Source organism: Atractosteus spatula, chromosome 3 (assembly GCF_055471065.1).
Source record: "Atractosteus spatula isolate fAtrSpa1 chromosome 3, fAtrSpa1.hap1, whole genome shotgun sequence".
Lineage (NCBI taxonomy): Eukaryota > Metazoa > Chordata > Actinopteri > Semionotiformes > Lepisosteidae > Atractosteus > Atractosteus spatula.
In genome coordinates, this window is record NC_142708.1 from 67,733,205 (window position 1) to 67,752,168 (window position 18,964).

An 18,964-nucleotide genomic window follows, 5' to 3' on the forward strand; every position below is an offset into this window, starting at 1 on the left:
TCCCGGCCACCTCCAGGTGTGCCGTTCCGGCCTCCAGAGCCCCAGAACACCCCCCCATAACAAAAAAAAACAGGTGCAACAGTCCAGCCTCCACCACAAAAATTCAGATTCCTGTACAAGCCTGTACATCAGACCCTCAGGGCAACTGTTGATTCTACTAAGTTGGTGCTGCCTCTGTTTTGTGCTTGGCTTTGATCTCACAAGTGTGTTCTCTCTGCTCCTTTATAATATCCAGGGTCTGCACAAGGCCCCCAGGACCATAGCAGCAGCAGGAGCGTGAGGAGCAGTACATGAGCAAACATGAGCCTTGTCCTTGTGGCTCACTGGCTGAACCACTCCTGCAGTAACAGTACTCCACCACAGGGGGGCAGGTGGAACCACTCCTGCAGTAACAGTAATCCACCACAGGGGGGCAGGTGGAACCACTCCTGCAGTAACAGTAATCCATCACAGGGGGGCAGGTGGAACCACTCCTGCAGTAACAGTACTCCACCACAGGGGGCAGAAAGTATGCCCAAGTCTACAGGTTGGTTTCGGAGTCCCAGGGGGCGGGGGAGCTGCGGGCGCCCAGGGGCAGTCTCTGCTGGCGACCCAGCAGCCGGCAGACGGCGGCGCGGTAGCGAGCGGACATGGTGTTGTAGAGGATGGGGTTGATGGCGGCGCTGAGGTAGTAGAGGACGAAGGAGACCAGGTTGAAGTACTGGCTGATGTAGTACATGTCCGTGGTGCCCAGGGACAGCGAGAAGAGCATCCGGCCCACGTAGAAGGGGAGCCAGCACAGCACGAACGCCAAGACGATCACCGCTGGGGAGAGGGGGCAGGGCGAGGAAGACAGCGTGAGACACCACGTCACTGCACAGGTCAAACAGCAATATCTCACACACAACCACAACATAAACTGGAATGCAACAGAACCCTAAAAAGACAATACACACTAGCTGAATATTTGACCAAGATAAGAAACAGCAAAAAGAAACAGACCCTGACGAAGTACAGGCTCAGTGACCACAACCTGGCCATAGAAACTGGGTGACACAGGCAGACCTGGCTGCCCAGAGAGGACAGGCTGTGCTCCCACTGCCAGCAGGGAGAAATAGAGACAGAGGTGCACTTCCTACTGCACTGTGACAGATACTCTGAATATTTGTAACAGCACAGTAGGTCAGTGATCCTCAGGACCAGCTGGCTCAGGGGGCTCTGTTTAGGGCTCAGCTCTTGGCTCAGCAGGGCCTTGTGGTGGTAGGAGTTTTGGTCGCTGTTTTTTAGGCGTAGCCAATACTTTATTACCCTCTTCTGTGTTTATTAATAATGGATATTGGCATAATTCAGCCCTGCACCCATTGTGAGGTGTTTTTCTCTGCACACGGAGGATGTTTCTGCAGTCTTTGTGTATGAGTTGATGTTGAAGAGACTCACCCAGCATCTTCACGGTCTGCCGGTTGCTCCTGTCGCGGTGGGAGCTGTGCCGGCGGTGCCACAGCTTGTGCCCGATGAGGCCGTACAGCACGCTGAGGCAGCACACGGGCACCAGGAAGTACAGGCTGGACACCCACATCATGGCCGCCATCAGCCCCGAGCTGGTGGCGTACTGCGTGGAGCGGCACTCGCTGCCCGCGCCATTCTCCAGCTCCTCCACGCCCACCAGGGCGAAGACAGGCCCGGCGCTGAGCAGGGCCACGGCCCACAGCAGCCCGATCAGCGCCCGCACCTTGCCGCGGGTCACCAGCACCTTGGCGCGCAGCGGGAAGCACACGGCCAGGTAGCGCTCGATGCTGAGCGCGGTGATGTGCAGGATGCTGGAGTTGGTGCAGGCCTCGCTCAGGAACTGGGCCAGCTTGCATACCAGGCTGCCGAAGTTCCACGGCCGGAAGCGCCACAGCTGGGGGATTGTGGGAAGGATAGGGGAGGGCAGAACAGCAGAACGTCAGCTTGCAGCGGTTTTGACAGAACTTTGTCAGGTGTCCCGGTGACACAACACAGACAGGCATACTGGCACAACGTGACTATACTGACCTATCATAGACAAGATCTCAGAAAATACTCTAGTGCTACACTGCACTCCAACTATAGCATTGTACTATGCTCTTCCATACTGCACTGAGCTATAGTGTACTACACTTTCTGTGCTGATATATCTGGAGCTACACTGCGCTATACTGTCGTGTTCAGTACTGTACTGTGTTACACTGCACTGTACTGGTCAGTGCCGTTACATACTGAGATATACTGTAATCTATACTGCTCTGTATTATAGCGTACTGTACTGATCTACACTGTACTCTACAGTATTGTGTGCTGTCGTGCTCTGTTGTACTGCACTGTGCTACAGTCTTGTGTGCTCTTGTGCTCTGTTGTACTGCACTGTGCTACAGTCTTGTGCTCTGTTACACTGAACTGTGCTACAGTCTTGTGTGCTCTTGTGCTCTGTTGTACTGCCTCTCTCTCCGGCAGGGGAGATCTGTACCTTGTAGAGGTCGAGGGGCATGAGGAGGAAGATGAAGATGTCGGACAGTGCCATGCTGCAGAGGTACAGGTAGGTGGTGCTGCGCAGGTCGGGGTACAGCCACACCACCAGGATGGTCAGCACGTTGCCGACCAGGCCCACCAGGAAGAGCAGTGTGCACACCGCCGTGACCGCGCACAGCTCGGGCACGGAGAACAGCGCCTCCTCCTGCCCTGCTGGCCACCACTCGCTCCCGTTGCCCCTGGCCGCCCCGCAGCCCTCGCTGCCCGCTCCCGCTCCGGGGCACAGGAGCAGCTCCTCCGAGGAATTCCTCTCCCCGTCTCCGCTGAACAGCACGTCCATCTCTCCCGCGGGGTCCGGCTCGGGGATGTTGCAGGTCCTTGTCCTCTAAGCGAGTTGTTGGGCTGCTCGCTTTTTCTTCTCTTCCTTGAAGCAGGAGGGCTGCTTCCTCCTGCTCAGATCTGCGCACAAAGTCTGCCCAAGGTGTGCTTAAAGAGCGCCCAAGGTGTGCTTAAAGAGTGCCCAAAGTGTGCTCACAGAGTGCCTAAAGTGTGTTTAAAGAGTTTAAAGTGTGCCCAAGGTGGTCCCCTTGCGGGCTGGGCCTGGTCTGGGCAGTGGGTGTTGCCCAGACCTGACCACGCCCCCTGGGCGGAGTTAGCACACCTATTCCACTGCGTTCCAGGACACAGTCCATCAGACAGGCCTTGCTCACACCTGAAGAAGGCTCCACAGCTGAAACGTTGTGTTTTCTTTCTTCTCTTTTCAGCATGGAATAAACCTATTACTTGTTCCTCTCAGGTCATGGTCACCGAGACCGCCCCACGAGGCTTGCAGAGGGTCAGTGTCGTGCTGATTAGAACGGCTCCTGGCACCGCAGCCCAGAACCAGCCCACACCGGGCCTTCAGAGCTGGAACAGTTTGTGTTGGTGAGAGGGGGAAGAGGAGGAGTGTTTGATGTCAAGTCCTCCTGCAGCATTCTGGGGTAAAGGGACAGACACCCCCAGAGAAGTACTGAGATTTGATCTATACAGCACCTGTACTCAGGGCACTTCGCAATCCTACAGCCAGGCCAATGTCACACTCACACTGTACTCTACTATACTGGAGTCCACTCCATTGTATTACTCTGCACTTTACTATATCAGACTGTGCAGCACTTTACTGTACTGTATCAGACTGTACTGCACCTTATTATACTGTACTGCACTTTACTGTACTGTATAAGACTGTACTGCACCTTATTATACTGTACTGCTCTTTACTGTACTGTATCATACTGTTCTGTAGTGCAGAGAGTGGAACTATACCAGACTCCAGTGTACTATATGGAGTTGTATTGGACTGCTCTCTACTTCCAATTACTGTATATAGATTTAATTGAAAGGCAGATAGCTGGAACAGAGTGCTATTAATAGAGAGTCATCAGTAGTTCAATCACAATGTAGTTCATCTCTTCTCTCTGCTCTTTCGAGGGGCTGGACTGGAGTTCTTTATCCATCCCGTTTACAGGTCCGAAACAAAAGCCCCCCAAGGGAGGCTCCAGGGGGTGAGCTGACCAATCAGCTGTTCTTGCTCTGTTAAGTGACACGTGAGGGTGTCCAATCACATTCCTCTGTAGCAGGCTGGGGTTGTCAGTGAGAGGGGAGTGGGAGCTGTTGATCTGAAAAACAGGGCAATAACAAAAATCAATAGAACTAAGATTATATTCTTCATCTTTATACTCACCAATTACTCAATCTGCTATTTAGTATAGGGCATCTCTTCATAGCTTTGATTCTGAATTGTCTTTTGAGGAAAATTAATGTGAAGATACAGATGAGCTGGACTGAGTGTCTTTACAGTCTCTACAGATCTGATGGTGATGAGTGTGAATGTGAAGATACAGATGATCAGACTGAGTGTCTTTACAGTCTCTACAGATCTGATGGTGATGAGTGTGAATGTGGAGATACAGAGAGCTGGACTGAGTGTCTTTACAGTCTCTACAGATCTGATGGTGATGAGTGTGAATGTGAAGATACAGATGAGCTGGACTGAGTGTCTTTACAGTCTCTACAGATCTGATGGTGATGAGTGTGAATGTGAAGATACAGATGAGCTGGACTGAGTGTCTTTACAGTCTCTACAGATCTGATGGTGATGAGTGTGAATGTGGAGATACAGATGAGCTGGACTGAGTGTCTTTATAGTTGTATGTCTCTCTCATGCAAGCTCAGTTCCTTTCTCATCCATCCATTTTCTAACTGTTTCATGCGATTCAGGGTTGCAGGGCAGTCGGAGCCTATCCCAGCAAGCAACAGGCACAAGGCAGGTACACCCTGGACGGGACACCATCCATCGCAGGCCACTCACACACAGACACACACACAGACATGTACACACTCACACCAGGTTTCCTAGGAGCTGATTACCCTACCAGTATGTCTTTGGACTGTGGGAGGAAACCAGAGCACCCAGAGGAAACCCAGAGAGAACATCCAAACTCCGAGCAGACAGCACCCAGGAATCGAACCCAGGGCCCCTGCGCAGCAAGGTAGCAATCACGCCACCCTCCTCTTTCATATTTTCCTTTTGTTGTGTTTGTTGTGTTGTGATCTGTATTTGTCTTTTTTTTCTGTATTTTATGTCCATTATAACCTGTAAAATGTTATAACAGCACTACAATATACCGTGTGAATACAACAGCAATGCCAATAGCAGCTAGTGATCGGCAGACTGTGAGATGCATGTGCGATGTACAAACCTGAATGTTCTCATGTATATAAAAGCTTCAATAAGACATAATTCACTTGATAGCTAGGAGGTGCCCTTTCCAGCCCCTTGAGCACGGTGTTACCAGTGTTCAGAGTTGCTTCTACAGCGGTTGACCACTGTACAGCACGACCGGTCCTGCCTGGACCGGGCTGAAGAGCTCCTACCTCAATCCAACGACACCACTGGCTCAATCACGCTGGGATCCACTGGGAAAGTCCGCCTGCTAGTGCCAGGCTGCTATTCATCAGTGCTAGCACTCAGGTCTTCCTCCCTGCGTGTGGGTCTTCAGCTTCAGGCTGGGCTGCAGGTATCCAGTCAGACATGAGCCTGTGTCTCTCTTTCTCTGCCTGCCTGCTCAGCCAGATCCGAGGAGGGACAGGCAGTGGAGGGGGGGGGCTCTCTCTCTCTCCTCCTCTCTCTGTTCACTCACCTTCAGAGACAGGGAGCCTCACTCTCCTCTCTCTCTCCTCCTCTCTCTGTTCACTCACCTCCAGTGAGAGGGACCGTCTCTCCCCTCTCTCCTCCTCTCTCCTCCTCTCTCTGTTCACTCACCTCCAGAGACAGAGACCCTCTCTCTCCTCTCTCTGCTCCTCTTTCTGTTCACTCACCTCCAGAGACAGGGACCCTCTCTCTCCTCTCTCTCTGCTCCTCTCTCTGTTCACTCACCTCCAGAGACAGGGACCCTCTCTCTCCTCTCTCTGCTCCTCTCTCTGCTCACTCACCTCCAGAGACAGGGAGCCTCTCTCTCCTCTCTCTGTTCACTCACCTCCAGAGACAGGGACCCTCTCTCTCCTCTCTCTCTGCTCCTCTCTCTGTTCACTCACCTCCAGAGACAGGGAGCCTCTCTCTCCTCTCTCTGTTCACTCACCTCCAGAGACAGGGAGCCTCTCAATTCAATTCAATTCAATTCAAGGTGCTTTATTAGCATGACCGATGGGTACAATCAGTGTTGCCAAAGCAAATGAAAGTAATGATATTTACATGAAACAAAACAAAAATAGAAGTAAAATAAAATCTACAGACATATTACAGACATTTACAACAATGACATATTATAAAATATTTACATATACTGTAGAAAGAAGGAGCATTATTGGGAGACAGACTCACTGTTCCTCAGGCTGTGACAGGAGATCACATACTGGGCTGCCAGTTCAACTGAGTTCCCTCCTCCCTCTCCCAGTAGGATTGGGACCCGTTGTGATTCTGGCAGGTGTGGGAACTCTGGGATTAGATTTCTGAATTTAGGGAAGAATGTTTCTCTAATCCCAGAGTATCTGTCACAGTGCAGTAGGAAGTGCACCTCTGTCTCTATTTCTCCCCGCTGGCAGTGGGAGCACAGCCTGTCCTCTCTGGACAGCCAGGTCTGCCTGTGTCGCCCAGTTTCTATGGCCAGGCTGTGGTCACTGAGCCTGTACTTCGTCAGGGTCTGTTTCTGTTTGTTATTTTTTATTTTGGTCAAATATTCAGCTAGTGTGTATTGTCTGTTTAAGGTTCTGTAACATTCCAGTTTATGTTGTGTCTGTGTGTGTGTGTCCCAGTGTGTGAGATATTGCTGTTTGATCTGTGCTGTGATGTGGTTGAGTCTGGGTTGTGGTGCTCTAGCAGTGCTGTCCTGAGGCTGGTTAGTGTCGGTGTGGCTCAGGTCGGTGAGCCTCAGGACCAGCTGGCTCAGGGGGCTCTGTTCTGGGCTCAGCTCTTGGCTCAGCAGGGCTTTGTGGTGGTAGGAATTTTGGTCACTGTTTTTTAGGTGTAGCCAATACTTGAATATTCTTTTCTGTATGTTTATCAATAGTGGGTACTGGCCTAATTCGGCCCTGCACCCGTTGTTAGGAGTTCTTCTCTGCACACGGAGGATGTTTCTACAGATCTCCATGTGCAGAGTTTCTGTGGGGTGTTTGTCCCATTGGGTGTAATCCTGGTCTGTGAGGGGACCCCACACTTCACTGCCGTATAGGGCAATGGGTTGGATTACACTTTCAAGTATTTGGAGCCAGATTCTTGTTGGTGGGTTGATGTTGAAGAGCCTCCTTCTTATTGCGTAGAAAGCCCTGAGTGCCTTCTCCCTCAGTGCCTTCACTGCCAGGTCAAAACTCCCGGAAGAGCTGATGGTGAGACCGAGATATGTGTAGCTGGATGTGTGCTCCAATGTGTTGTTGTTCAGTGTGAATTTGTACCTGTTGAGCCTCTCTCTCTCCTCTCTCTCTCCTCCTCTCTCTGTTCACTCACCTATAGAGACAGGGAGCCTCTCTCTCCTCCTCTCTCTGTTCACTCACCTCCAGAGACGGGGACCCTCCCTCTCCTGTTTCTTTGCTCCTCTCTCTGTTGACTCACCTCCAGCGAGAGACAGAGAGGAGGACTCCCTCTCAATGACATCATCGTCATGATGTCATCGTTCCACTCGCTGTTTAACGACAGCCCTGCCACGGTGGGCAGAGGGACGTTGTCCTCTCTCTTCTCTCTCCGCTGCTGCCACAGTTCCTGTCCATCAGCTGTCACGTGTCTTCATGTCCGTCCTCCTCACCGGTCCGGCCTAAGTCCGAAAGACAGGGCTTCGGGTCTCTGAGCTAAACAGCCCTGTGCTGAATCACCACTGATACCCTTGGATGGATAGAGAGGACCCATGGATGGACAGGTGGACACACAGATCTCTTTGATGGATGGAGTGGACAGACAGCTGTGGACAGTGGACAGCACACTTGGTTGGACAGAAGGATGCACAGAGGTGATACTTGGACAGACATAGACGGACAGTATACTTGGAAGCTCAGACAGAAAGTCCAGTACTACATTCATTACATTAAAAAATAACAGTTTTACTAAAACTTTATGAACTTGGGCTATATTTTTTTCTGCCCGCAAAGCCTGTTCGCGCATGCCGCGCTTCGCCCGCCCCGACGGAACAGTGTTGCAGTACAGAGAGCTGGCCGCCAGGGGGCAGCAAGCGCGCCCTCACACCGTGAGCTCACATGAAACTGAAAATGGAACTACAGGGAAGTTGAAGTCAAGAAAACAGGCGGGGGATTCAGCAGCTGACAGGCCGCTGACGAATTTAGTGTTTTTTTTGTTTTTTAAAGAGTAATATGTATATTGTAAATTAATCTTTCTGCGATTGCTTGAGGTTTTTGGTTACGATGGAGCAGCCTCAGAGTGAAGGACTGAGAAACGGAGCAGGTGAGTTCGGGAGAGTGGGAGACCGGGCGAAGCGATCAGAGCGCTAATTTATTAAAATTACTGCGTTTGCTGTTAGTCTTATTTAGGAGAATGTGTGAAGCGAGAGGGGCGGTAATGCCGACTTTTTAGTCAAACGTTGTGACTTCAGCTTCCCAGTATTGTTGCGGTGTTAATGCGCTCAAACAAGCCACAGTACAAGTCGGTAAACAGCCTGGACATAGAAACTAGCCACAAACTGACCTGGCTGTCCAGAGAGGACAGGCTCAGTGTCCACAGCCTGAACATAGACACTGGACACAGGCAGACCTGGCTGTCCAGAGACGACAGGCTCAGTGTCCACAGCCTGGACATAGAGACTGAACACAGGCAGACCTGGCTGTCCAGAGAGGACAGGCTCAGTGTCCACAGCCTGAACATAGACACTGGACACAGGCAGACCTGGCTGTCCAGAGAGGACAGGCTCAGGGACCACAGCCTGGACACAGATATTGGAGATGGAGAAACTGAGGTCTTTCAGAGAGACAGGAGGAAGATGGGGGCTGGCGAGGGAGACAGAATTCAGTGACAATGTTTTTGGAAGCGATGATGATGATGAGGTTTATTGATGCTCAGACCCAGGAGCTGTGCAAGTGAAGTTTCCCTGCTGTGCAAAGATCTCCAGCCTGGAGAGACTGAAGGAGCGGATCCAGTCCACCCTGAACCAGGTGAGAAACTGGGACAGGCCTCCTGCCTCCTGGAGTGGGAGACAAGGCTGTCTTGTTTGGGAATGTAAAAAATTAAAGTCTGAAAATTAAAGTCTCGGATCAACTGCTTTTTACTGGATTTGTTTCTGAAACAGCTGCAGAAACCAGAGTAAAGTGCACAGAATCACCGGACCCAATGTGCTCTGATGGTTCTGGGCGTCTGTCTCCTTCCCCACAGGGCAGCAGTGACTTCACCTGCCCACAGTGCGCCCTCTGTTGGCCGTGGCCTCAAGTGCGAAACCTGGCTCTGCTGAGTGAGGAGGAGAGGGTGGGACTGGAGAGGAAAATTCTAGAGCTCAGTGTGGACAACACTGACAAATACAGGAAGGTCAGCTAAAACACACTGATGTCCAGTGTGTCAGTATTAACCCCTCTCTCTCCCTCAGTGCAGTGTTAATGGACTGTAGTGTCCAGTGTGTCTGTATTAACCCCTCTCTCTCTCAGTGCAGTGTTAATGGACTGTAGTGTCCAGTGTCTCTGTATTAACCCCTCTCTCTCAGTGCAGTGTTAATGGACTGTAGTGTCCAGTGTGTCTGTATTAACCCCCTCTCTCAGTGCAGTGTTAATGTACTGTAGTGTCCAGTGTGTCTGTATTAACCCCTCTCTCTCAGTGCAGTGTTAATGACTGTAGTGTCCAGTGTGTCTGTATTAACCCCTCTCTCTCAGTGCAGTGTTAATGGACTGTAGTGTCCAGTGTGTCTGTATTAATCCCTCTCTCTCCCTCAGTGCAGTGTTAATGGACTGTAGTGTCCAGTGTGTCTGTATTAACCCCTCTCTCTCCCTCAGTGCAGTGTTAATGGACTGTAGTGTCCAGTGTGTCTGTATTAACCCCTCTCTCTCTCAGTGCAGTGTTAATGGACTGTAGTGTCCAGTGTGTCTGTATTAACCCCTCTCTCTCTCTAAGTGCAGTGTTAATGGACTGTAGTGTCTAGTGTGTCTGTATTAACCCCTCTCTCTCAGTGCAGTGTTAATGGACTGTAGTGTCCAGTGTGTTTGTATTAACCCCTCTCTCTCCCTCAGTGCAGTGTTAATGGACTGTAGTGTCCAGTGTGTCTGTTTTAACCCCTCTCTCTCTCAGTGCAGTGTTAATAGACTGTAGTGTCCAGTGTGTCTGTATTAACCCCTCTCTCTCTCAGTGCAGTGTTAATGACTGTAGTGTCCAGTGTGTCTGTATTAACCCCTCTCTCTCAGTGCAGTGTTAGTGGACTGTAGTGTCCAGTGTGTCTGTATTAACCCCTCTCTCTCAGTGCAGTGTTAATGTACTGTAGTGTCCAGTGTGTCTGTATTAACCCCTCTCTCTGTCAGTGCAGTGTTAATGGACTGTAGTGTCCAGTGTGTCTGTATTAACCCCTCTCTCTCTCAGTGCAGTGTTAATAGACTGTAGTGTCCAGTGTGTCTGTATTAACCCCTCTCTCTCCCTGCAGTGCCCACGGTGTACTCGGCTGTGTGAGCAGGTGCCAGGCGCAGGAGGGGTAGGGCTCTGCGCGGTGTGCGGCCCCTGCTCTCTGGACCTGCGCCGCCTGTACCGCTTCTGCTGGGACTGTCTGCGGGAGTGGAAGGGGAGGCCAGAGAGAGGGAGGGCCCGTGGGCGCGGGAGCAGCCCGCGGGGGGGGGAGACGGGGAAGGAGGCAGGAGAGAGGCAGGGAGCCCGGTCCCGCTCCAGGGAGGGACACGGGGCCGGGAGGGACGAGGAGGACAGAGCGGAGACCGACTGTGGCAACAACCGCTGCCCCCAGCAGGCACTCCTGCTGCACTGTCCCGCGGTAGACGAGCCGGGAAACGGGGTACACGGCTGCCCCTCGGTCCGCGCCTGCCCCGCCTGCTTCACCCTGGTGTCCCACATGCTGGACGGCTGTCCCGAGGTGGACTGTCCCAACCTGTCCTGCGGGGCCGCCTTCTGCTTCCGCTGCCTGGAGATGAACGGGGAGCACGAGCTGCCGCACAGGGTGGAGACTGAGGAGGAGGAGGAGGAAGAGGAGGAGGAGGAGGAGGAGGAAGAGGAAGAGGAGGGGGATTATGACGATGAGCTGGAGTATGACGAGGACGTGCATTGCGTCATTCAGCCCCGGCAGAAACCCTTCTTGTAAGTGGCGGGGGGCAGAGAGTGGGCAGGAGAGGGAAAGAGAGAGGAGAGGAAGGCGGGGAGAAGGGGGAGAGGGTGAGAGAGACAGGGACAGGCAGAGCCTGTACTCCCTCATTCACCTCTGCCTGCGAGACAGGTCCGTTTTACCCCACTCATGATGTGTTGTTGCAATAGTAGATCTCCCGAGTACAAAAGGAACTGCAGGTCAGGCACTGGGTGTCCGTGCTTGGCTGAGGAGCCAATGGTGTGAACCTCCCTTTTGTGAGATTATGACTAAGCACTTCTAAGGCAGGATCTCCCTAAAGGGTACATTGTGATTCTCAGGGATGACAGCTGAGCTCAGAGCAGACTGTTCCAGATCGGGCGGAACATAATTGATTTTCCTAGATTTTCAAAAACAGAAGGGCATCACTGATAAATCAGTGCAGTTTTAGAGCACCGTATTTATCACAGCAGAACAAATCAGTGAGCAGATGTGTTTTGGAAACAAGGGGCTGTGTCTGTAACTCTCTATAAGTGCTCAATGTAATCTCTTTACACTGCAGTCAAACTCAATTCGTGCCTAAGAGTGAGGCCACATAAAATCTGTTTCATTGTTACTGTCCATGCAATAAACAGCATGTTTAAACCAGACTTCGAATCTGTGGTTTCCAGAGACGGTTAAGAAGCAGTTAATACCATATAATAAAAAACAACTATTTTGTGTTGGAGTTCAGGGTACAACAGCACTGCACAGCTCCTGGTCTCTCTGTGGACAAGAGCTGTACTGTGCAGCTCCTGGTCTCTATGGAATCATCAAAAAACAATATACACCACCAGACAGGAGTATTTAACCCATTCCAATGATATCCTATTGCCTTGAATTACAAATCATGTATACACATTGTAAACTACTTTAAATTGAACACAGGAAAGATATGTAAATATGTAAGCAATCAACATTTTACACATTTGAGCTTTTGCTTAAATTTAAGTTTTTATCCCCAAAAGTGTTCAGTATGAGTATTGGAGTTTTCAGTGAAAAACATGTATTTATAATATAATTGTCTATAAAATATACAAGACTGTGACATAAAATGTATAAAACAGTTGACTTAAAGTGTACACTTCATTTGCAATTCAAGAAAAAGGAACACTAGTGGCACAGAGGCGCATGGCTGCCTTGCAGTGCTGGGGCCTTGGGTTCGAGCCCGACCTGGATCTGGGGTGCTATCTGTGGGGAGTTCGCATGTTCTCCCTGGGTTTCCTTGAGTTTCCTCAAAGTGCGCGTCTTTGCGTCTGTCGGTCCAGTGTGTACCCCGTCTTACAGCCGCTGCTTGTGGGCGCAGACTCCAGACCCCCCCTGTGACCCTGAACTGGAAGAAGCATTTAGAAAATAGATGGACAAAATGGAATCTTACAGGAAAGGGGTGAATACTTATGCAAAGCATTGTAATAATTGTAATAATAATAATTATTATTCTCTAATAATAATAAAAACTCTCACACAGAATTATTTAAATAATTTAAGACAAAAATATCTACTATATATAAATACACTCCCGCTTACTACAGCCCTATCACACCTCAAAGCTCACACACTCTCACAGTCAGAGCGGCTCAGCTCCTCGCAGACAGGGGGCGTCATGCCTCCCACTGCCGATGCTTGTGGTAGAGATCGAACGTTGCTTGCGAGGGCCTGGGCACGGGACGGGGTCGCGGGAGGGTCACCCCCTCCCCTGGCAGGAATGGGGTCTCACGCAGCAGCTCGCTGGGGCTGTAGAAGTGTAGGAGGTCGGGTCCCTCTGGAGGAGACTCCTGGAATTGCACACAGAAAGCAAACTGGCTCGGTCAGGGGAGAACTGAGCGGACCAGCCCAAATCCGAAAGCCCTCGGACACTAGAGCTCCCTTATTTAATTAAATATCTTGTTTCACTGATAAATAACTTACAAGTGTTCCCAATAATTAGATTTAGGCAATTCAAGATGAAAGGCCAGTGAAGTAATCACATTCACCAGTCCCTGCTGAGACCAACGGGGGGCGAAAGGGAGCTTGAGTCATGTAGGGCACATTGTGGACTAAACCAATTTTCCAGGTACCCATTGACAACTTGTGTCAATAATTATGCAACCCACTGCTTAGAAAAATTCACTTTTCATTTTATTGTAATGCACCCGTCTCCTAAAAAAAAGAGGTATCTGCTCAGTGCCTCCTTATCTTGTAAGAAAGCAATAATGACTAGACAATACATCAAAAATCCTCCTGCTTTCTTACAACATGGTTTAACCTGGAGGTGATTGGCGGTTAGAGCGACGAGCCTGTGACTCCTCCCCTACTGACCTTGTTGCCGTGGGCGCGAGGGGGCGGGGCCAGCAGCAACCTCTCTTTGACAGCCTCACTGATCAGCTCATCCTCCGGCACACTGACACTGACCAGGGCGCGATAGAGCTGCTGGGAACGAGGGATGTTCACTCCTGACAGAGAGGGACACAGGCTGTAAGAGGGAATTGAGACAGCATTTTTCCTTCTTCAATTCTTCCCAACCTCTCGTTTGCCCCTCTCTTTGATTAACTTCCTCTCCTCTGTTTCACTCCATTACTCATTTCTCACATCTACCCCATCTCTCTCCTCCCTCTCCAGCCCTCTTTCCTCCAGTCCCTCTCTCTCCTCTTTCCATAATTTGTTGCTTTGCTCCTCCTCTCCTCTCCTACCCTGCCCTGCGCCCCTCGGCTCCACTGTTTCCACCTCTCACCCTCAGTCGCTCTGATCTCAATGGCGTTCTTCCTGTGTGCCGACTTCCTCAGCTGGTCCTGCACCGCCCTTTTGGGGTCAAACTCCGCCTCAGCCACGCCTCTTAGCTCCACTCCAACGGCCAGGGTGGTGTTCAGCTCCGGACCTTCTGCGAGGACCCCTGGCTGGCAATCCAGGGGTGTTTCTCGCACTGCCTGCTTCTCTTGGTGCCTTTTCCGTATCTTGTCTTGATCCCCTGTTCACAAAAAAATAAACCTTATCACCATATTCACAACCATGCTAATAACCACACACTGTATGTACTAATGGCAATATTGACAACTGATTTACTGTTCAAAGTTATATATAACTGCATCAAGTTATGTTTTCTGTTAAAGGTACACAAATCAAACTGCACATACTACAGCCCACTTGATTTTACAAACCAAAGAGCCAGGATGAAAATGTAACTTAAAATGTCCTACAAATAAAGCAAACATCTGTGATTACTGCTTTCAAATCTTGTTTATATAGGTTTCTGATGGCAATCATGTGAGACTCAGAAAACCCCCAATGGGTTTTGAATGGTTCCCAAAGAATTTGAAGAGGGAGAGAGAAACTGAGACATGAAGAGGAAAGAGAAAAGACCAGACTAATCTGGATAGCAGGATTTTCCCATCAGGCTCTGGAAAAGCCCCACTCCAGCAGGCTTGATAGGTTACTGTTAAATTGCCCATTTCCAAAGACCAGGAGCAATTTAATTGTTATTATTAAAGCTGGAGACCATTAAATGAAATAATGAAGAGACCCTTAGGAGAAAAAAAAATAAAGTCAGTTCCCCGATCAAACAAATTATGTGATTAACTGCCAGACATTAGAGCAGTTACAAACGAGAGGAGACCACTTGGGCCGGTGCTTGTCTTGTGGGTAGTTAGTAGGTAACTGATTTTAGGATCTCCTCCAGCTGTTTGTCAAAAGAAGTCATGGTATCAGCTTCAATAACTTGTTCCACGCTCCCACAACTCTTATTGTAAAGAAGTGCCTCCTGCTCTCAGTTTGAATCTACATGTAGATTCCACTCTGAGGAATAACACACCAGCGACTGGGGCGTTGGGGACCCTTACAGACAATACCCCTAAGGGCTCAAGCAGCAATGCACTTTTCCCACCTTTGGGGGCCTTGTATTTAGCCGACTTGCTCGGCGCCTGTGGTTCCTGTCGGCCGAAGAGAGCTGCTGTGCTGTCGCGGGGCTGGGGGTGCGCCCCGCTTGCGGTCACCGTGGAAACGGCTGGCCCGTCCCGCTGTGGGGGCGAGAGATCGGCCGCTCTGGCCTGTGAACCCGGGCTGACATCGAAGCGGACCTGAAGACAAAAATGGCGTACTGCAAGGGGCCGTCCCATGAGAGAGACGCACCAGCACACACCAAGGCAGACTCCCGGATGATGTCGCACCACTGGCTGTGTGCCATTCCGTCTTACTCCACCTGCATTTAACAATCTGTGTCTGTTTCCCGCTCCCTCACTCGCAGTACCTTCCTGTTCACGTGTTCCTCTCTGCTTCACTCTGTCTGTCCTGTAAAACTCCAACCCGATCTGTCTATGTATCTCTCCTTTTCTCTTCCTCTCCCTGTCCTGATCTGTGTGTGTCTGTCTCTCTTCCTTTCCCTGTCCAGATCTGTGTGTGTCTGTCTCTCTTCCTCTCCTTGTCCTGATCTGTGTGTGTCTGTCTCTCTTCCTCTCCCTATCCTGATCTGTGTCTCTCTCTCTCTTCCTCTCCCTGTCCTGATCTGTCTGTGTGTTTCTTAATCAGTACCTGTCTGTGAACATGTCTCCCCCCTCCCTCTCCATCTCTCTTCAGGATCCCTGTCGTTCTGCCCAGTCTGTCAGGAGTCAGAGAGAGGTCAAGGTCAGACGTCGAGGGCAGGTGAAGACTTCTTGGACTGCTGGTCCCCATGGGCACAGGGGGTGGCCGGGGACATAGGTGGCTGTCATGGTCAATATACCCCCCTAGACTGCACATCTGGGGGGTCACCATAGCCATTCTACCACTTCAGTCTTCCTTATACCAGCCTATCCATCAAAACACAAACAAAACACATTCATTAAAAGGTCAAACTTGCAATAAACATCAGAGCTGAAGTAAATGCTCTCAGTCCAGCTCATCTGTATCTTCACACTCACACCCATCACCATCAGGTCTGTAGAGACTGTAAAGACACTCAGTCCAGCTCATCTGTATCTTCACACTCACACTCATCACCATCAGATCTGTAGAGACTGTAAAGACACTCAGTCCAGCTCCTCTGTATCTTCACACTCACACTCATCACCATCAGATCTGTAGAGACTGTAAAGACACTCAGTCCAGCTCATCTGTATCTTCACATTCACACTCATCACCATCAGATCTGTGAAGACTGTAAAGACACTCAGTCCAGCTCATCTGTATCTTCACATTCACACTCATCACCATCAGATCTGTAGAGACTGTAAAGACACTCAGTCCAGCTCCTCTGTATCTTCACATTCACACTCATCACCATCAGACCTGTAGAGACTGTAAAGACACTCAGTCCAGCTCCTCTGTATCTCCACATTCACACTCATCACCATCAGATCTGTGAAGACTGTAAAGACAGTCCAGCAAATGACTTTTGAATCCCATTCTGTCACTAATACAATAAAAGATTCAATTTTAATAAATTACCTGAGAATTAAAGCAGTTTTGCCGTTCGCTATGAATCTTACAATGAGCTACAGTGACAATAACGTTCATTATTGCTTGACACAAACCATACAATCTTACCAGAAAATGTTTCCAACTGTAACGTGTCGTTTTTCCGTGTTATAAAGTCTTTAATGCAATTAAATAAAATATCACAAATTAAATAAAAGTGATTATTTTATATAAGGCTGCGTTTTTTTCTTTAAGTCTTTATTCCAACCCACTAACATTCAAACTTCCCTCCACGAACCCCGCCGCAGCCATCTTTCTCAGTTCCAGTTACAAACAAGACCTTTGACCCCTCACTTCCTGTCTCCACCGGAAGCGGCACAAACTAACTTCCCCCTAGTGCACTACAGTTCCCAGAAGTCGCTTCGAGCTTGCGTTTGCTCGTGCTTGCTGGCAATTCGCGTCTTCAGGAATTAAAGCACTGCCACCTAATACTTTTTGACTCTGCATTTTTGTCCGGGAATTAAGTGTCCCATCTACGCTGAAAAGGAGATTTCAGAAAAAGGAAAGTGGAGAAGCAGGAATGGGAAACGGGAAAATGTATCCATTTGACTCCTCCTGATATAGTGTTCTTTATGTGTCACGTGAAGAAGGCTCGACAGCCGAAATGTTGTGTTTACTTTCTTCTCTTTTCAGCATGGAATAAACCTTTACTTGTTCCTTTGCAACCTACGCATGCTGAAGCAGCTACCTATTTGAACTACCAGTGTTCTTTATACCAGTGACTGATCTGTCTCTATGCCATCTTCAGGAACAGCTGTACTACTTTAAAGCCAGCTATGTTTTTTTCGGATCATCATTCAGAATCAGAAATTCATTTAGAAATTCAGAATTAGTGACTGCTGTTCCTGAAGTTTCTGCTCATGACAGCAGTGCTGTGACCCGCTGGACACCCTGCAGACACACTGACCTCACAGGGCCAAGACTGGACACCCTGCAGACACACTGACCCCCCAGGACCAGGACTGGTCCACCTCAGTTAATTAAGTTTTGGCTAAATGATTGTCAATCAACAGTCCAGAAACACACCACATAAGATCAGATCAGGAGGAGGCAAAAGAGAAAAAAAAGGGGAAAAAAAGTGTGAAAAGAGAGGGAGGAGAAGAGGAGAGGGAACCTGAAGCTTGTGCCAAGCGAGAACTTCAAAATCGTCAGAAAAGACCCAAGTGGAGCCAAATATTTAAATCTTGCTAAGAGAGCGTGGTATTCTGTAGCTCTCTTGGAGTTCCTGAATAAAGAATCCCTGTTTAAAATTGCCTCTCCCGCCTTGTGGGTGCATTTAACAATACAGGGATACAGTGTACTCCCATTTATTTTGTGGCATCCAGATTAGAGAGAGAGATTTAATCCCAGTTGTAGGTTGTATTCTAGTATAGCCGGCAGCTGAGCTCTTCCTTGGCTTCTGTAGACGTTACTTGAGAATCCAATACTTTCCAGCAGCCTGGGGCTTTCTGGGGGGACAAGTCGTAGACCTCTGAAACGCCTTGTCTGTGCACCTGTCACAGGAACTTGTGTGTTGTAGGTTTATGCTGTGTATAGTGTACTGCGTGTTACTGTCATTATGAATAAATGTTTGTTTAACCCAATGTGCCTGCATTATTACTCTTTTTAGCAAAACTGTGCCAGAGAACAAAGAACTCACGTGCCTCTGATTATACCAACCCCTCGGGTATATTCTTAGATAAATGATTGGGGGGTTATGATCAACTATTTTACTTATTGAATAACGTGCTCGGTCCCGATCTTCACCATTGTCGTAATCCCACCCATTTGTACCAATTCATTTCTAAAACTGTGTGATTACTCTTTTTCTGGAAACCTTATTGATGCTCCATTTGAAAATACGTTGTGTTGTTTCAGAACCTGTTAGCATCTAAATTGTTACTGCAGATTAAAAGGCTTTGCTCTCTCTTAATGCAAAAAGCTTATTACTGTATATTTTTTTATTAATATTACTTCATGAAGTACCACGATGAAGTCCTCCTGTATGTACATGTCTCTTGCAAATAAAGAGAAATTCTTTAACAAATGAAATATCAAAACGTCTACTTACATATTATAATAAACTGCCAAAATATTCTAAATAATCTGAAATTACATTTGGATAGTTGCTCCGCGCTGCATATTTTAACACGACTTTATAACTTTCAATTCACAGAAACCTGTATTTGTTTCTGGGTTTTACACGTACATTTCCAGTTTTTCACCCGAACAGTAACGAAAACATTCGTCGCAGGCACTTCTGTATTCCTGAACACAACTTGCGTCCTAATAAGTTCGCTTCGGTCGAACCCATGAAATAG

The 18,964-nt window shown here is 49.1% G+C and overlaps 3 protein-coding genes across 5 annotated transcripts; 1 reads left to right on the plus strand and 2 right to left on the minus strand.

Moving 5' to 3' along the window:
• Positions 1–157: 157 nt before the first annotated feature.
• On the minus strand, positions 158–2,806 carry LOC148838371 (growth hormone secretagogue receptor type 1). Its single transcript, XM_088911171.1, has 4 exons — positions 2,465–2,806; positions 1,417–1,879; positions 525–804; positions 158–428 (listed from the first exon to the last, which is right to left on the minus strand). The coding sequence occupies exons 1-4, from the start codon at positions 2,804–2,806 to the stop codon at positions 158–160; spliced, it is 1,356 nt and encodes a 451-aa protein (XP_088767297.1).
• Positions 2,807–8,208: 5,402 nt separating this feature from the next.
• On the plus strand, positions 8,209–12,303 carry LOC148838372 (uncharacterized). Its single transcript, XM_088910104.1, has 4 exons — positions 8,209–8,392; positions 9,005–9,096; positions 9,314–9,463; positions 10,560–12,303. Exons 1-4 carry the CDS (start codon positions 8,353–8,355, stop codon positions 11,220–11,222), a joined length of 945 nt encoding a protein of 314 aa, XP_088766230.1. The 5' UTR covers positions 8,209–8,352; the 3' UTR covers positions 11,223–12,303.
• Positions 10,997–18,953, minus strand: ppp1r35 (protein phosphatase 1, regulatory subunit 35). 3 transcript variants are annotated; one of them, XR_016090790.1, is made up of 8 exons: positions 16,734–16,886; positions 15,741–15,997; positions 15,097–15,289; positions 13,951–14,184; positions 13,539–13,672; positions 12,806–13,015; positions 12,414–12,573; positions 10,997–11,088 (listed from the first exon to the last, which is right to left on the minus strand). XR_016090790.1 is itself a non-coding variant. In XM_088910101.1 (6 exons), exons 2-6 carry the CDS (start codon positions 15,966–15,968, stop codon positions 12,842–12,844), a joined length of 963 nt encoding a protein of 320 aa, XP_088766227.1. In that variant the 5' UTR covers positions 15,969–15,997; positions 18,853–18,953; the 3' UTR covers positions 12,766–12,841. The 3 variants fall into 3 exon arrangements, 2 of the variants coding, with proteins under 2 accessions (XP_088766227.1, XP_088766226.1); XM_088910101.1 differs by lacking the exons at positions 10,997–11,088; positions 12,414–12,573; positions 16,734–16,886 and adding an exon at positions 18,853–18,953 and having other exon boundaries at positions 12,766–13,015; XM_088910100.1 differs by lacking the exons at positions 10,997–11,088; positions 12,414–12,573 and having other exon boundaries at positions 12,766–13,015.
• Between the last annotated feature and the right edge of the window lie 11 nt (positions 18,954–18,964).

Coding starts and splice junctions, on each gene's coding strand:
- LOC148838371 (XM_088911171.1), bottom strand. CDS start 2,806: ATGGACGTGCTGTTCAGCGGAGACGGGGAGAGGAATTCCTCGGAGGAG. Junction 1,880..2,464: donor TGCCCCTCGACCTCTACAAG/GTACAGATCTCC, acceptor ACAATCCCCCAG/CTGTGGCGCTTCCGGCCGTG. Junction 429..524: donor TGGGACTCCGAAACCAACCT/GTAGACTTGGGC, acceptor CTGTTACTGCAG/GAGTGGTTCCACCTGCCCCC.
- LOC148838372 (XM_088910104.1), top strand. CDS start 8,353: ATGGAGCAGCCTCAGAGTGAAGGACTGAGAAACGGAGCAG. Junction 9,097..9,313: donor TCCAGTCCACCCTGAACCAG/GTGAGAAACTGG, acceptor CCTTCCCCACAG/GGCAGCAGTGACTTCACCTG. Junction 9,464..10,559: donor ACACTGACAAATACAGGAAG/GTCAGCTAAAAC, acceptor CTCTCCCTGCAG/TGCCCACGGTGTACTCGGCT.
- ppp1r35 (XM_088910101.1), bottom strand. CDS start 15,968: ATGGCTATGGTGACCCCCCAGATGTGCAGTCTAGGGGGGTATATTGAC. Junction 15,290..15,740: donor GGAGACATGTTCACAGACAG/GTACTGATTAAG, acceptor TTTTGTCTTCAG/GTCCGCTTCGATGTCAGCCC. Junction 14,185..15,096: donor TAAATACAAGGCCCCCAAAG/GTGGGAAAAGTG, acceptor TTTTGTGAACAG/GGGATCAAGACAAGATACGG.